Source organism: Phocoena phocoena, chromosome 1, assembly GCF_963924675.1.
Source record: "Phocoena phocoena chromosome 1, mPhoPho1.1, whole genome shotgun sequence".
Taxonomy (NCBI): domain Eukaryota; kingdom Metazoa; phylum Chordata; class Mammalia; order Artiodactyla; family Phocoenidae; genus Phocoena; species Phocoena phocoena.
Genome location: NC_089219.1, coordinates 153842380 through 153859441, shown reverse-complemented (window position 1 = coordinate 153859441; position 17062 = coordinate 153842380). Strand labels below are relative to the sequence as shown.

The window sequence follows — 17062 nt, the reverse complement described above, 5'->3', positions numbered from 1 at the left end:
GAGGTAGGGTTTTCACCAGACAATTCTCTACCAGGGGAACTACAGAGAGGAAGTGGGTCTTAAGTAGGGTAGGGAGAGTGGGTGGGTGAGCACTGCGGGTGCAAAGGGACAGTTTGGGAGGCCCTGGGGACTTTCCCCTATGCCTGAACTCCTCCCCCAGACAGGGCAGCCAAGTGCCCCAACACCCCACAGGCTGTGAGCCTCTGGCTGGGTTTCTGACTCTTCCCATCCATGTCCTATTTCTCTCCCACCCTCTGCAGTGTACCCCTTCTCCCTTCATCTTAGAATTTGCTTACTACCCATTGCTCCCCTCACCCATCCTTCCCTCCCAACTTCAGGTGAGACAAGGTAGGCCTGGGGGGGCACACTCCAACGGGCTTTACCCCAGCACAGCTGGACTCAGAAATGAGACAACCCCCCCCACACCCGCCCCCAATGGAGACTCCATGAAGAAGCCTGGTTGAAATGTGAGCCCTGAGCTTCTCTTGTTGCAATTTCTCTTCTGTTTCTGTTTCCTGGCCTCTACAGGGCACTAGGCATCTTGAAACCCTCCTTTTTTAGGCTTCTTCCCCTTCAGCCCCTAGGGCCGACCCCTTTTTATTTGACTTGGCTAGGGCAGCGGTGAGAGGCAGCTTAGTAGAAGGGAAGCGAGTCCCTTACAGCAGCGCCTCTAGTGAGACTTTCTGGGGGTCTCCGGAAGCACAAGTGCCAAGAGTCTTTTTGTTTGTTTAACAAGGAAAACAATGGAGAGATGTGATTGTCTTCAAGCATCCCCCAGCAAAGTTCCTCGTCTGTCTCCAAAGTAAAAATACACACCATGGCTGTAACGTGAAATACACATCCTTGACACCTTGAGACAAAATAGACTGCAAACACACTTGGGCGTCCAAAGATAAGATCGCCCAGAATACAAATACCTGCTACCACACGGGGACAGAAAGTGATCACGCACGCTAACCCCCTGTTGCACCCACGTTTCTACACATAGCGTAAGGACGAGGCTCGGAGGTGACAGCCCCGTCAGGGGTTAAGCCCGCCCTCCCCTCCTCCTTTCCTCTCTGCCCCTCCTCCTCCCTCCCCACCGGCGTCACTGGTTTTCTTGTCGCGGGGCCGCCCCTCCCCTCCGGCCTCTGACGTGACCCGCGGCGCGTCACTACCCTGCCGACGGGAAGCGCTGCCCTTATATGGGTGCAGGCTCCGGAGGGGTCCGCGGGGGTGGGAGGCAGGGCGACAGCTACCCGCTGTTCTTGGCCAGGCTCTCAACTTCCAAAAGATTCCCAGGCCCGGGCAAATGTGAGCCAGTTTGTAGATAAGGACGTGGCTTTTCCCATCTCCTCCAGAGAGCTGGAGAGCCCAGGTGGGCAGCCTTTCAAGACATTCTCTCCGGGCATCCTCCCTGTTTGTGTTTCTCTTGAAGTGTTCAGAGCTAGATTGAAATGCAGATGACAATTGGCCTTTAATAGATTCACTCAATGGTCCCTTAATGCTCTGGATCCCGAATGTTCACGGCCAGAAGGCTGTGATGCAGAGGCCAGCGTGGAGTAGTGGAAAGGACAGGCTTGCCTCTGCTGGGCAACCTTAAACAAGCCTTTTAGTCTCTTCCAGCCTCATTCACCTTATCCGTGAAGTGTAGAAGATTCTTGCCTGATGGAGTGGTTGTGAGGATCAGATGGGTGTTCAACTTGTTCGTGTAAAGCCACTTTTTAAGCTGTGAAGTGCTGTGCAAAATTACGGTGGTCACTTTGTACCCTGGAGGAGCCTTGTTCAGGTCCCTTTCTGAGGAAGGGAGCCGCAGAGGCCCAGATGCTGACTTGGCTTCCAGAACCTGTCTCTGGGGCCTTGCCTAACCACTCTGGGAATGCCCTTGGCCCTGTGGCAAAGCTTACGCTGTGTACACGAAGTCATCTGATGTATGTGTCTGTGCTTCCAAGGCTGTGATGGGCTGTTTTGGGCCGCTGCTAATACGCAAGTGGTGAGTATGCTGAGATGGCCTTTCCAGTTAAACCACGGAAGGAAACCAGAATTGCCAAAAGGCAGCGGGTGAGCAGTTGTGTGAATGCCTCATGCAGTACTGGACTGTCTTCTGCCCCTGCTAATAAGACCTCCAAATCCAGCTCAGGACTCCCAGCCCCAAAAAGCTATTTCATACTGGACACCAGCTAACTGCTGGTGCCTCCATTCCAACCCTGTTCATTAATTTCGGACTGTGTTTTCTCAGTGCTCATCTGCCCACATTTCTCTGTCTGCCGGCAGCTTTGCATGTGTGTCCTCTGTGTGCGTGCTTCCTCCTCGTCCCCAACTTGGAGTTTCCTGAGGGCAGGAGCAATTTCTCTCAAACTAGACTGAAGAGCCTCCACCCTCCATGCTTGAGGACAGGCGTCAAGTCTCCTTCCTTTGATCGCTATAAAACAAGGAGGACAAAAGGTGTTCAGATCCTGGGGTCAAGTGACTGATTTATGACCCGTATATAAATGGCAGTGAGGCATGGGAGGGTCAGACAGGGCCAATCTCTGCAGTATTCACCTCCCCCTCGTTCTCTGCTTCCTGTCGCAGTGATCCCCACAGAATCCACTCCCTGCCAGGGAGAACTGTGCTGAGTTGTTGAGAAGTAGATTACACAGTGTGCCCTGGCAATCTACTTCTACTTTTTTCTAGTAGAGGGTACCTGCCCCCACTAAAGCTCAAGACAAGTCTGAAGATGAAATCCCACTGCTGGTGCCAGTGAAGGAAACTCCAGCTGCAGGAAGCGTAGAGACACAAAAAGATGCCACAGGAAAGAAGTCTCCAAAGAAGAGTCCTGGTACACACCTCATGGGAAGAAGAGAAAGGCCTCCCCAGCTTTGGAGACCCCAAGAGATGCAGAGCCCAAGACCCCAGGTAAAGGCCCAGGCAAGAATCAAGGAAGAGTTGGAGAAAGAAAGAACCTCTTCGCTGGGGAAAAAAGACCCAAGACAGACTCCTAAAAAGCCTGAGGCCAAGTTCTTCACTACTGATAGTAAATCTGAGAAAAAATCTCCCCATACCCTCAAAGAGTGGCCCAAAGAACTCAAATTACCCCAGTCAACCTAACATCAGACACTCAAGCAGCAGGAAACTCATCAGAGCTATCCAAAGAGCTTGGAAAAAATACCTGGGTCCTGCCCCCCGTTGTAACTGCTGAGTGAGGCCTAGACTTAAATATTTTTTAAAACCTCCACAAGTAATTCTGATACGTGTTCATGGGTGTAAGAACCAGTAGTGTGAAGTAATCCATTTATTTCATTGCTCTTCTGTGTATTTACTAATGCAATAGAGGGAAAATAGAGTTTCTTCTAATCTACTTTTTTTTTTTAATTAGACTTATGGGGTTTTTTGTGTGTTTTTTAAAATTAATTAATTGATTAATTTTGGCTGCATTGGGTCTTCATTGCTGCACATGGGCTTTCTCTAGTTGCGGCGAGCAGGGGCTAGTCTTCTTTGCAGTGCACGGGCTTCTCATTGTGGTGGCTTCTCTTGTTTCGGAGCACAGGCGCTAGGCACCTGTAGGCTTCAGTAGTTGTGGCTCACAGGCTCTAGAGTGCAGGCTCAGCAGCTGTGGCGCACGTGATTAGCTGCTCTGTGGCATATGGGATCTTCCCAGACCAGGGCTTGAACCCATGTCCCCTGCATTGGCAGGCAGATTCTTAACCACTGCGCTACCAGGGAATGTACCCTGCTAGGAGGCAGGTACCCTCCTTTTTTTTTTTTTTTTCCTTTTGCGGTATGCGGGCCTCTCACTGCCGTGGCCTCTCCCGTTGCGGGGCACAGGCTCCGGACGCGCAGGCCCAGCGGCCATGGCTCACGGGCCCAGCCGCTCCGCGGCATGCGGGATCCTCCCGGTCCGGGGCACGAACCCGCGTCCCCTGCATCGGCAGGCGGACTCCCAACCACTGCGCCACCAGGGAAGCCCAGGTACCCTCCTTTTGGAGGTGGTTGTTCTCATTAAAGGTAAGGCACTTGAGGGTGATACCTAAGGCCATGTTCCCAATTGGTAAACTGTCAGCTGAGGTCCACTGCTCCTTAGGTGCTGGCTAAGATTGGTTCAAAGCTTCATTCTAGGGCTTCCCTGGTGGCGCAGTGGTTGAGAGTCCGCCTGCCGATGCAGGGGATGTGGGTTCGTGCCCCGGTCTGGGAAGATCCCACATGCCGCGGAGCGGCTGGGCCCGTGAACCATGGCCGTTGAGCCTGCGCGTCCGGAGCCTGTGCTCCGCAACGGGAGAGGCCACAACAGTGAGAGGCCCGCGTACCGAAGGAAAAAAAAAAATCTTCATTCTAAGAACTATGGGAAATCCAATGCCCCTCCTCAAAATATTCCAGATTCCTCTGGGAGTGGGGATGTCTCTAGCTCTGAGCTCCTATTTTTCTTAAGTCAAATCGGTTTAGGAATCATCTTGCCACTCTATAAGTGCTCTTGCTATGTGAGCGGTGTATTTCAGCCCTTTGCCTTTCAGATTCTTCCTGTTTTCTTTTGCAGAGTAAGTCACCTCTTTCTAACCCCTACCCACACTTCTGTGCCTCTCTACAAATTCAGTGAGATGGGCCCAAAGCTTCTGTGTGTTTAAGTTCTTAGGCAGAGTCCCTCCTCCTAAGCCAGGCCAGGCTGGAGTGGGGTGGTTGGTGGTCTTCCTGGACTTACATACGTTTTTGGTTTTTTTGTTTGTTTGTTTGTTTTTCAGCACACGGGCCTCTCACTGATATTACAACATAGGGATTCACACAGATTAAGGAAGAGACAGGGTGGGTCTCCTGGCCCACACTCTCTTGTTATAGATAAGCAGAATGTGACTCAGGGAGGTGACTCCCAATCCAACCACTAGGCTCCCTCCTCTGGACCACAGGTATCAAATGCTTGGCCTCCACTGGCTCTGAGCCATGGTGCAGTTGAGAAATACCTGGGGCCCAGAGCCAGGAGGCCAGAGGGGGAAGCTGCAGTACCTCTTTATTTATTTGTTTGTTTATTTATTTATTTTACATCTTTATTGGAGTATAGTTGCTTTACAATGGTGTGTTAGTTTCTGCTTATAACAAAGTGAATCAGTTATACATATACATATGTTCCCATTTCTCCTCCCTCTTGCGTCTCCCTCCCTCCCACCTTCCCTATCCCACGCCTCTAGGTGGTCACAAAGCACAAGCAGTACCTCTTTAGATTCTTCCTCATGTCCCTTTTTATTGAGTCTGTTTTTCTCCACACATTAGCCCCCTACCCAGGGGGGTTTCTGGCTATCACAGCTGTGATGCCAGCTTCCTGCCTGCCCCAGACACCCAGCCCCAGGAGGCCCAGCCCCATTAAGGCTCTGCCAAAACAACATCTGGGGCAGCTCCAACAGCCTCAGGGCCTCTTCTCTTGTTTTCTGTCTGGAGATGAAGGGGGTTTATGCTGGGCCCCTGGGAGTGAGGATGAGGAGAGTTTGCAATGTGTCTGTCCTCTAAGTTTGGGAAAGAGGCAATAAATTCAGCTTCAGATCTGCTGCTGTCCCCAAGTCCGTGTGTTCCCCCGTTGAGTTTCCGGCACTTTCAGTCACACCTTCGAGTACTATTTGAGAAGGCCCAGAGGGTGGAGGTGTGGGAGGTCACATTCCTGGGGGGCCCTCCAGGATAATAGACTTTTAACAGATAGTCTCCATCCTTTTGCTCCTCTGATACACCTAGGGAGTCACAGAAACAAAAACACATCACTGGGGACCTTTCCAGCCAGATACTGGTCTAGCCATCTGTCCACATGTCTTCTCTCCCCCAGCTGCCACCTTATTCACACTCTCTCTCATACACCCTCAGCCATCCTGCCTTCTTTTGCTCTGTCCTCACCACAGGCCCGTGCTGGTAAAGGAGGGAAGGAAACCGGAGCATTCCTCTAGTGGGTCAGTAGGGCACAGCAGCTGAGAAGCAACCCTCAAGGGAATAGCTATCTTTGGGGAGCAGATCTCCTCCCTAGATAGGAACTGACATACTGTCAGCATATGTCACAAGTTTGATGAATTAATAACACTTTCCAGTGCTCCCTCCCAGCAGAAGGAGAGTGAACCTGTACGAGCCAATGTGGTGCAGGATGATATAAGGGGATGGAGAGGTGACTTTGGAGAGCACAAAGCAGGCCCTTAGAGCCCAATTCCAGGAAACTGGAGGCCTCAACTCTCCAAGCCACAGAGGTCACCTGTGGTCCCCTGGCTGACCCCTGAGAGCAAAAGTGGCAGTTCCCTGTCCTGTCCAACACTCTGTGTCTCATGTTTTTGTGGCTCTTTGCCCTGAGACCCTGAATTCAGTTGTCTCCCAAGGCCCAGTCAGGTCTAAGTCCTCACTCCTCCTCACACTGGTCGCCGTCCAAAGAACAAACACTCTCATCCCCACCCTCTGTGTGAGCGCTCTCTGCTAATCCAACTCCCGCCACCTCCCTCTCAAACCCTCTTGTGTCCAGCAAAGTCCCTTGTAGCCTCAAGCCCATCCAAGCATTTTCTGTGCCTCCTGACCCTAGCTGAAACGGGGCTGTCTCAAGGGGAGTTTGTTCCTCTGTCACAGCCCACACCCCTCAGGCTCACGTGGTGGGGCAGCGTCTTCCGTGCTCTGCATTACCTCTTCCGACCGTCACTCCGCATCACCTTCTCTGAAGTTCATTTTGTCCTGCTGTACCATCGTCTTTGACCCTCCTGGTCACTCTCTCTCACTGACCCCAGGTCTTGCCCCTGCAGGGCTCACAGCCTTTCTCTCTGTCCCAAACTCCTGCCTCCACCTGAGGAAACATCAACATGTGTGTGAGCAGCTGAATTCATTCTGCCTCCTGGGCTTTCAGCCTCCTACTCCACCTGACCGTATCCTGCCCTCAGCTTCCAACACCTGCCACTCCAAAACCCACCACTGTTCCTCCAGAGCCTGGCACCAAGGGAACTCAAATAGTCCCTGAGTAAGTGAAAAAATGAATGAGGGAGTGAATGAGACGGGATGTGGAAAAATGGAAAGGGCACTAGATGGGGTGGGAGACGGAGGTTTGCCACTAAACAGCTGTGTGATTTTGGGCATCTTTTCCCATCTCACAGCCTCCTTTTCTTCATCTGCAAAATTAAAAATTTTGTGTAGATGATTTCTGAAAACGCTGCTTCTGACTGTTGGCAATACCAAGCTGTGGTTTACTTATACTTATCTGTAATATTTAGGCTTTGCACTAAGCTCTTTCTATATATTACTACTTATCTACCCAATAAGTATGTGAAGAACATATTGTCCTCATTATAAAGATGAGAAAAATTGAGGATAAGAGAGATTAAAGATTTGCCTTGTCATAGATAGTAGGTGGCAGATTCAGGATTAGAATCCAGGTTGGTCAACAAAAGCAAGTATGTCTGAATGTGTCTCAAGATGAAAGAAGCCTCCTCTTTAGAGGGACTGCTGTCTGCTCTTCTAAACTAGGCCTCCGAGGGAGATTTCCCTGGTGGTCCAGTGGTTAAGACTCTGCACTTCCACTGCAGGGGGGCACGGATTTGATCCCTGATCGGGGAACCAAGATCCCACATGCTGCGTGGTGAGGCCAAACAATATATAAATAAATAAATAAGGATAAACTAGGCTTCCCGTAGTGAAGGTCTCTCTGAAGTGGCAGGTGCTGCAGCAGGGGGAGGGGTTGACACAGATGGTGGTGTCTGGGCAGACGTGTCAGGTGGGTTTGGAGCTCTAAGAGTGCCTCTGAGACAAGGTGTGCTGAGCGGGGTCCATGGACAACTGCATCAGAATGGCCTGGATTCTCATGACAAACAGGCCCATATCCCATCTCAAACTACGAATTAGAATATCAAGGGAGAGTCTGCTTAATCTGAATTGTTACCAAACTCCCCAGTGATCTGAGTTACTGTCCTAAGAAGTCCCGGGGTGTAGGGATTTGAATGCCGGATAACAGATTTTTAATTAATGCTGTAGGCAATGAGAAGCCACTGAAGTTTTTTAAAGGACGGGGCAGAAAGACTGGGGGAGGGAGGACACTGCCCGTGGCAAGAGGCGAAAACTGGAGAGATGTTGCAAACATAGGCTCTCTAGGCCTTGGCAACTGATTAGCAGGGGTACGGTTAAAGATGTCTGCCAGACGGTGAGCCTGGTGACTAGACAAAGAATGGTAATGCTATTGAGAGAGAACGAAATCAGAAGTAGAGAAAGGAGAAAAGTATCTTGATTCCTACATGTTGAGATAAAAACACCAGAAAAGATACTTCAAAAATGTCCAGTTCTCAACTGAAAACAAAAAAAGTAGTTGGGAGTTCAGCAGGAAAGTTAGGGTTAGAGATGATGCCTTGACATTTGCTCTATATCGGGAGATGCTAATTCAAATACCTCCAGGATCAAGGCAAGTTATACAAAAGAGGATTAAGTGTAATAATAATAACAAATCCCAGCATCCAGCCTTGGTAAATGATAACCACCACTTGGTCTCAGCAGGGATGCGATAAAGAGTTGGTGGGGACCCGGGTGAATTGAAGGACACACTTCCTGTCTTAAGTAACAGTCATTGCTATATAAGAATGTGGAACCAGTGTAAACAGATATTCTGATTTTTAAAGAGAAATTATAATTCTAGGGTTTTATTTTGATATGACACTTCCTAATCATTAAATGCTGACAACTAAATTTTTAAATGTTTAAACGCTGTAGAGACCAAACACTATATATCTGTGACTGAGTCAGCTCTGCCTCACAGGCTTCCAACCTGTGACTTCTGAGCTACACGGACTGTATTCGGGAGAGAGAGTTGAGCACACTGAGAGGAAATCCAGAGACTGTGTGCTGTGGAGAACCATGACCCACCCAGGCTCCCAAGTTTGCCTATGGGTGAGCCCAGTAAAGCTTAGAGAGGCCCTGATTGTTTTAGCCACCGGGTGTCTGATGGGCTCCCAGGTTGGTAGTAGCAGGTGGAGCCTGCATCTGCCATGGCTATTTCTATTCAGCACCTGGAAACTGTGTGGGCGACGGCTGAGGTTCTGATACTTTGCAGGTTAGATGCTGCTTGGGGCCAGCAGACTTCACTCCACCACCCTCTGTGGCTATTTTCATCCTTCACTATAAAGGTGCCCTGTACCTCGGTGTCTGAGTCCTGACTGGAGCAGACATCTTGTTCAGCATATCCTAGCTGCTCACTTTCCTATAAGGAAGTTCTTCTGTTGCTTAATTTAGGTGCTTTTTATACAATGGAATCTTCTTTTTGCATCTATCTTCAGAGCAAGTGGAGAAATGGGTTACTTTTTAGCTTTCTGACTCTTCTCCAGCCCTCAAGGCATTCTTAGAAATGGTCCTTAGGGACTTGAAAATTGTTGTGACCTGGGGATTAGAAAGCCCTTTTCATATTTATATTCTACCAAGCCTTCCTTCAGTCCAGATGGGTAGTTTTCCACTCTACCCTAATCATCTTCGCATTATCTGTTTCTGTCCCTGTTCTCTTTGGGGTGGGGGGGTGGATTTAAAGACAGAAACTTAAAGATAGCTAACATCTCCACTTTCTTAGTCTTTGTTAACAGTTTCTAGGGACAGTGTCATCTTTTTTTGTCCTCGATTCCTGTTCCTGATTCTAAAGAGTAACCCCCAGACTGGCTGGCCTAGATCTGAACTTGAAGGGTACAACTTTGTGAGAAGGTGATAGGGAACTCAAAAAGATGTTCTGGACGTTACCCAATGATGCTTGCAAAGAATTATGCATATATTTAGTGGTATTTCCACTCTGATTAGAAAGTGGAGAAGAGGCATCTGTCCTCCCTGGGTGATGTTTCTTATCAGCTCTGGTGCGCAGAGCAAGGTTGTCACCGATGAGGCCTGAAAAGAGGAAAGATCAAATTAGCATCTATACCAGCCACACTCAGACATGCCTGCCAAAATACACACTCCAACAAAACACCCACACATCAAAAGGATGTTCTTCAACATATACTAAGTACGTGTTAACATCTGCAAACATATATCCACATTCCCTCCTATCCACAAACATCATACACATTTCAGTATGTACACTCAAACAAATATATACTGCCCTCCTACCCACACTGATACACACGTACACACACACATACACATGCACACTCACACACAGACCTAGTGAAACTACACACTGCACAGTGTAGCAGTGAGCTGATGTCATCTTCCTGGAATATTGCAGCCCAGACTCTGCCTGCAGATCAACTTTACTCAACCTCAGGTTTCAACATGTGGTCAGGAAACTGGCAGGTAGCCTTGACAACCAAGCCAAGACCCTGCAGGCCCAGCAGGACGCTGAGCAAGACAGTCGCGTACGATGTTCTGGTTGCTCCTGACTGGGGAGTAGAGAGCAAGGCATGTGTGATGACTCCACAGACAAGGCCAGGGCTGAGACCTGAGGAGAGGGACCCAGTTCTGGTGGGGATTTGGTCTGAAGAGGGCAGTTTGGGATGCTGTGGGTCACTCTAGAGGGGCCACACAGGTAGGCTGTGCAAGTGGGTGAGATGGGCATCCAGGACAAAGGGAGCCAGTGGGTAGGGGTCACATGGTACAGGAGAAGTTTCTGATCCAGTTGAGGCATAAACTAGCATCCACCCCCAGCTCCACCACTACCTGCCCACTTGGCAGTAGGTAGAGCCACAGGTCAGCAGAGTGTCAGGACATTTAATGTTCAAAATTCAACTCAAGGCCCTTTGGGGGAGGGGAAGAGAGGAGTGAGGAAGAAGAGGAGAAGAGGGAGGGAGGGACACACTGTCCTTATCCTGATGCTTGAACTATGCCTTGGCTCTACCGAGGAAAGGGAGGCATCAGGCAACAGAAGAAGAAGTGAAATCTAGACTTTAGAGCTTCTAAGGACCGTGGTCCTAGCAGTTTAAGGGCAGTTTCAGCAAATTCCAAAAGTAATTTGGATTATTATAATGTATTGGGTTGGCCAAAAAGTTTGTTCTGGTTCGACCATAAGATGGGACAAAAAACCTGAACGAACTTTTTGGCCACCCCAGTAGTTGGCCTTAAACTGATCGAGAATCTAAATCCTGAGTTGGGTACAACTACACTGTAGAGTAACTTGGAAACTTTGAATGTTGGCTACATTAAACTCCCTCTCCCTAGGCTTGTGTGTAGAAAGAAGAGAGGATGAGAAAGTAGGTGAAGTGCTTTCTGGTTCTTATTATCACTGCCCTCTACAAAGTTCAGAACTAATCACCAATGATGAGAATAAGACACTTCCTAGGTAATGGGGGAATGTGGGGGATAAGATCTTGCTACTGTCCCAAAATGAAGACTGTTTCCCTCCAGTTCATTGCATCATCATCTAGAACAGCTCTGTGGGATGAGGTGGGACCAGCAGCCATTGTAATAGCACAGGGACTCCATGATCTAATAAAAAGGGCATATTTGAAGTCAGCAGATCTGGTGCCAGTCCTGGCTCTATTAAGAACTAGCTGTGTGACCTGGTGAGTGATACGAGAACCTACATAAAGACAGAGTTCTATTTCCTAAGTCAAAAAACAGGTGATGATCTGTCACAAGACTTTTTTTCCGTCAATTATGGACTAAAGCAAGGCCAGGAACACCAGACACCAGTCAACAGCATAGTCAGGAAGATGTTAAGTATTTTCAGGTTTTGGTGCTCAACCACCCTGTACACCTGTCTATACCTTGACCTGTTTCCCTGGCCTCCTTGGTGGTTGACCTTGGTCAATTCTGGTCTTGCTGACACCTGATCTTTTTGTTTGATGCACTCCAGGTTATCTTGTTTCCAGTCCTAGCCCTGTTTCCAGGAACAATTGTTTCCCCCTCAATGAGCAGAGGTCTCACCTGGCCTGATCCAGCTTTGTGGAGGAGCCAGTGAAGAGGCCATCTAAGAGATGTGTTCAATGCCAAAATACTAGAATTCCAGGGCATTTTAGTGAGCTATATGAAGCAATGGAGCAGAATATTTGAAACCTGAAGTGTCCTGGAAATGTAGGACATATGAGCATAGTAACCTGTTTTCAAGCAGTCTGCAAACAAGATGTCAACCTCTAAAAAGATCACTAAGAATATCAAACAACAGATTATAAATGCCAAATGGATGGTATGGATAATATTAATTCTGTAGTGAGAAAATGGTCAGCACAGGTTTTCAAGGTGGAGGACCAAGCTTAAGCTGTGCGTTCAGGAGTGTGAGGGATTGGGAAAGATGCGAAGGAGGCAGTGAGGTATCCAAGAGATAATGGCATGAGCCATGGTGCAGCAATGCCAGGCACATATAGGCATACACGGAATGGGGACCATATTACAGGGCAGGGATAGGGATCACAGGCAAATGTTGAGGGCTCTGGGATGCAGAGCTGCTCTGATGCTTAGAGAACAGTGATGAGAGTCACCTTGGAGCACAAAGTGGCAGAAACCTAAAAAGATAGATGGGGCCAAATTATGAAAGGTCTTAACTATTAGGCAAAGGAGTCCATACTTAATGCAGTGGACAAATGGAGGGTGTCTCAGAATGATCTGAGCAAAAGAAGAGCAAGTGAATGCAGAACTTTAGGAAGGTAAGTCTACTAACAGTGGGAAGGGTGATTTGGGGATTGGATTTGACAGAGTCTACTGCAATCATCTAGATATGAAGACGCAACAGGTCTTGAGACTGGATCTAAGGAGCAAAGTACAAGGTGAAGCCAAACGTGAGTCTGAGTTTTCTGGGTAGAGTGACTGGGAACCGATGGTATCTGATAGAAATGGAGATCAGGAAGGAAGCTGGCCTTGGAGAAGACAGTGGGATTAGACTAACATTGATTTGGTGGCTGGACATCCAAGGGGAGAGACAGAGCAGGTAGGAGGGGCGGGATGAGAGAAGATGTGGACAGACTATGCAGATAAGAAAGTCAATAGTAAAAAAGTAAACATCAAAATGGACAACATGAATAGAATCTCTCTAAGGAAAGAAAGTGGAGAGAAAAGGAAGAGGGAGTGGACTTAGTGAGGGAACGGGGACAGGAAGAGATCCAGGGGAGACACAGCCGGGGAAAGAGGCAGAGAAACCTGGGGTCAAGGAAAAAGAGGGGAGACTGCCTCCAGGAAAAGGTGGTCAAGGAAAATAAGAATTTGCAGAGGCCACTGGGTTTGATTCATTTAACATATATGTATGAGGCACCTATGTATGCTGGACCCTGGTATACTGATTAAGAATTATCCCCATTCAACAGACCTCTAGGAGTGCCTGTGATACTGCCAGGTTCTGAGCCTGGTTCCCCGTGTGGAAGAGGAAGACTGAAAAGTTTCGCAACACTCCCTCCACCCCTACCCACCCAGCAGTCGGTAAGACTCGGATGGTTCTAGGCAAGAGAAAAGGCATTGCTGTAGAAGAGCATAACTTGTTGGGGAAGTTGGTATTATTGTGGAAGTAAATAGAATACTTAGTCTCCATTTCCGGAGAGCCAAGAGGAACCCATTCCGACTCGTTGGGAAACGCGGCAAAGCGGTAAAATGGGTGAGTTCTGACAGGGTGTGGTTGAAAGTGGGGGAATCAGAAAAGGCGACCTCCTGGTAGAGGTGGTGTCAACGAAGGCTTCTTCTTGGAGGTGTTCTTTAACCTGTCTGGAAGAATGGGAGAATGGGAGAGGTCAGAGAATCCCCAGCTTGAAGCGCCGCTCTCCTTTCCAGAGAGCCTTCGGGCCACCCCACCCATTTCTCCTCCCGCCTCCCTCAGCCTGCAAGCTCAGCTACGGTTCCCAGCACTGACGTCAGCGGGCGATGACCTCAGCGCAGAGGAGGTGGCGGTAGGTGGGGGCGGGACTGAGACCGATGGCGCGCGGGGCGGGGCGGACGCCAGGCTCCGCCCCTATCCGCTGGCTGCGGCCAATGGACTCCGCCGCCGGCTCCTCCTGCTCTCGCAACAGTATGAAAGGCGTGTAGCAGGTAAAGTCCGGGCAAAGCCCTCGCGACCGGCGAGCGAGCAGAGGCTTACGGTTCGGCACGTCCCATCAGAGACCTCTCTCTGACCCCCGCCTCCGCCACCGCTCCCAGAGTTGCACACGACATGAGCCAGGCCAGCTGGACCGGGAAGAGAACAGACATGCTCCCGGAGATCGCCGCCGCTGTGGGTTTCCTCTCCAGCCTTCTGAGGACCCGGGGCTGCGTGAACGAGCAGCGACTTCAGGTTTTCAGCGGGGCTCTCCAGGAAGCCCTGACGGGTGAGCACATTGCGGAGGGTCCTGGCGCCCGTCGAACCCTGACACCGGGGTTCGGCCCCCTTCCCTGCCTGAGGCGTTTTTCCTCTCCACTTAGGGCAGGGCTCCCCACTCGAGCAGCTCCGGGACTCGGTTTCCTTCCAGCTCCCGGGGCGGCCTGCAGTCTCCTCCCCCCCCCCCCCCACATCCCCACCTTCCGCCCATTCCTCTGGGTCCTGTCTCTCCTCCTCGGCCCTGCTCTAGGGTCTCGGTCCGCGGTCGTTCTGGTTGGGCGCTCCCCTCCAAGCTGTCGCGGGCGCAAACACTAGACCTGAGTGCGATCCCGAGTCCCCGGCTTATGTCCCGGAAGAGGGGGGGGGGCTACCAGCGGGTCTGAGTGCGAGCTCATCTCCCTCAGTGGACCCTGAGACCCTGCAGGCAACAAAGCCTGACCGGCCGGGGGGTCCTTATGGAACAAGAAGGCGCAATTGAACCTTCTCAACAACTTGGAGTCCCAGCCGTGGTTCTTCCCGCCGCGCGGGGCTGCGGTGAGCCTGCGTCTGCTGTTGACTCAGTCGAAGTTGGAATCCGGGCCCCCTTTGTATTTTCTGCCCACCCCCTTAGCCATCTGCCACCTATTATGGTACAGAGAGAGCCTTGTACGTAGTTAACTGCGCTCTGCGGGCGTGTGTCGGGGTTGGGGGCGGTGCGGTGTGAGACAGAGGAGGTTGACAAGATACAAGCAGCCGCTGGCTGGGGAAGAGACCCATCTCCCAGCTGTTTCTAGCGGGTTAGCCGGCGGTCTTGGGAAGCAATAGCCATCTCTGAACGTGCCCACACAGATCCTGCCTTCTGAGGAACAACGTATGTTTCACCCAAACATCCCGGTTTTGCCTCCCTTACCCGCTGAGACAGGCCTCTGACTTTTCAAGGCAGAGGGAACCACTGAGGCACAGGGTGGGAGACATGGGTCCGACAATGATGGCAGCCTTCTTGGCCTTGAAACTTCAGCTCATAGGTCCCCAGAGGCCCTGCCTGGACATGCCAGCCCCAGTCACACCCCTCCTCCTTAAACTGGGGATGTGCCAAAGGCAATATACTGGCTACAGAGGATTGACCCAGAGCTCTGGGACACCTTCCCGATACACATAAACCCTTGTCCTGGAAGGAGGGGTTTTTCCAGATCCCGTAATCTTTTTTTCTGCTACAGTGTCAGGAGGGTTTCAGGAGGGTCCTGAAACTCATGAGAAACCATGTTGCTTACTTTAAAATCGCTAGGTCCCTTCCTCTCCTATCCCATCACCCCCACCCCCCTTGTGGTAGCATCCATGGCCCAACTGTTCTAACCAGTGCATATCCCCCTTGTCCTGTCTCCACAGAGCACTACAAACACCACTGGTTTCCTGAAAAACCATCCAAGGGCTCCGGCTACCGCTGCATCCGAATCAACCACAAAATGGACCCCATCATCAGCAAAGCGGCCAGCCAGATTGGACTCGGCCAGCCTCAGCTGCGCCAGCTGCTGCCCAGTGAGCTGACCCTGTGGGTGGACCCCTATGAGGTGTCCTACCGCATTGGGGAGGATGGCTCCATCTGCGTCCTGTACGAGGAGGCCCCGGTGGCCACCTCCTATGGGCTCCTCACCTGCAAGAACCAAATGATGCTGGGCAGGAGCAGCCCCTCAAAGAACTACATCATGGCAGTCTCCAGTTAGATCCCCCGCCGCCCCACCCGGCGCTCTGCTGTACTCATTCTGCTGTGACAACAGGCCACTGCATACCTCTACCTGGGGAATCGTATTTTAAGTGAAGAGTTATTTATATATATAATTATTTTTTTAAGAAAAGGGGGGAAAAAAAACCAAAAGATTTTTTTAAGAAAAAAATCCTTAAAGGGAGCTGCTTGGAAGTGGCCTCCCCAGGTGCCTTTGGAGAGAATTGTTGTGTGCTTGAGTCTGGGAGGCAGTGTCTGGAATGGGAGGGGGGAATGGTCCGGGGAGGGCATGGGTCTGGCCAAGGTGAGGTGGGAGAAGCTTGGCTAGCAACCCAGGAAGATGTGAGAGGGAGAAAGCAAGGTTAGTAACTGTGAATGAGAGAGGTCAGGATCTGCCCTGGGGAGAGAAGAGAAGCTGAGTTCAAACCTCTCACCCAGGACACCTGCATCCCTGGCCCCTCTCTTACTCTTACTCAGGGCCATTCAAGCCTGGACTTAAATCATACTTTATTGCCTAATCTTCTCTTTCAATTTTTGATGAGATCCTAGGCAGAGAGTGAAAAGGCCTCTCCTGATTCCTTCTGTCCCGAGCAGCTTTTCTTGAAATCATGACTTGTTTCTAATTCTATTCTCAGGGGGCTGTAGATGTTGCTTCCCACCAAGAATATAAAGCTTTTTGTTTTGGGAGTCCAGGGAGTGAGGCAGGGGTTGAGGGTTATTGGAGTTGGGAGAGAAGGGCACTCTGCACAAAACCTTTGCCTTGCTATGAGCTGCTCTGTGTGTGAGTATGTGTGGCAAATACCTTGGGGTTGATTTGCAATGGAATTTTGGGACCCATAGAGTATCCACTGGGATATTTTTTGGCCAAAACCTTTCTTTTCGTAACCAGATGGAAGTCCTCGTGATGATGCCATTATCCCTTTGAGAGGTGGCTCAAAAGCTACAGGGAACTTCAGGTCCTTGAATACTGCCTTCTTTTTAAAAGCACAACACTCCTCTCTAACTGCCGCCCTGCCCCCCCGCCGCCCCTCTCCCCTTCTGGTTGGGTCATGGAGCTACCCTATTTTCTAGGACAAGAGTTCTCAGTCACTGTGCAATATGGCCTCCTGGGTCCCAGGAGGATGTGGAGGAGAACTGGCTCACAACCTCCTGGTGCCCTGGCGGGCTTAAGGAACCATTTCTCCCTCTGTCCTCAGGACTATGGCTGGATGCTTAGCCTTGTGGATATTCCTTGGCTG

General features: G+C 50.3%; 1 protein-coding gene across 1 annotated transcript; it reads left to right on the top strand.

The window, feature by feature from the left end:
- The first annotated feature begins 13981 nt into the window (after positions 1-13981).
- Positions 13982-15841, top strand: BTG2 (BTG anti-proliferation factor 2). The gene is made up of 2 exons (XM_065893527.1): positions 13982-14135; positions 15491-15841. Exons 1-2 carry the CDS (start codon positions 13982-13984, stop codon positions 15823-15825), a joined length of 489 nt encoding a protein of 162 aa, XP_065749599.1. The 3' UTR covers positions 15826-15841.
- The last annotated feature ends 1221 nt before the right edge of the window (positions 15842-17062 follow it).